Raw genomic sequence first — 618 nt, forward strand, 5'->3', positions numbered from 1 at the left:
CGCCTGTAAACCCAGCACTTTTTGAAGGAGGAGGCGAGAGGATTGTCTGAGGCCAGGGGTTCAAGAGCAGCCCGGGCAAACTGGTGAGACCTCATCTCTACAATAAATCAAAAGCGCGTGCCTGTAGTTCCAGGTACTCGGAAGGCTGAGGCGGAAGGATCGCCGGAGCCCAGCAGGTCGAGGCTGCGCTGGCCGGGAGCGTGCCACCGCTCTCCAGCCCGGGCGACAGTGAGACTCCGACTCAAAGAAAAAAGAAGAAATGGAAAGCGCGGACGCGCCCTTCCACGTTCTGCTGCTTCAGAAGCGCGGGCGCTTCTGGCCTCTAGGTGGCGTCTGGAGGCTGTCGGGGGCCTACGCATGCGCAGTGCGCCCGGGGTGTGCCGTAGAATCGACGCTGGTCCTGCCCACGCGTTTGCCCGTGCGCAGAGAGCTCACGCACGCGCACCTGCGTGCACACCGGCCTTCGCGCGGTCCCGTTACTCCAGTTCTGGTGGCAGCATCCTCGTCGGCCGCGCGGTCCAAGATGTCCAAACTGCCCGCAGACAGCACTGTCCCGCAGACAGGCGCAGCGAATGGGGACGGAGGCGTCCCGCAGGCGGAGGTAGGCGGCGGGAGGCG

General features: G+C 64.7%; 1 protein-coding gene across 1 annotated transcript in view; it reads left to right on the forward strand.

Moving 5' to 3' along the window:
* Positions 1–523: 523 nt before the first annotated feature.
* The window catches only part of EID2 (EP300 interacting inhibitor of differentiation 2), a 1,310-nt gene continuing 1,215 nt past the window's right edge, over positions 524–618 (forward strand). The window contains exon 1 of the mRNA XM_021713321.1: positions 524–618. Within this exon, the coding sequence (XP_021568996.1) occupies positions 524–618 (95 nt within the window).

The sequence above is a fragment of the Carlito syrichta genome, unplaced genomic scaffold, assembly GCF_000164805.1.
Source record: "Carlito syrichta isolate Samal-C Ts95f unplaced genomic scaffold, Tarsius_syrichta-2.0.1 Scaffold304455, whole genome shotgun sequence".
Lineage (NCBI taxonomy): Eukaryota > Metazoa > Chordata > Mammalia > Primates > Tarsiidae > Carlito > Carlito syrichta.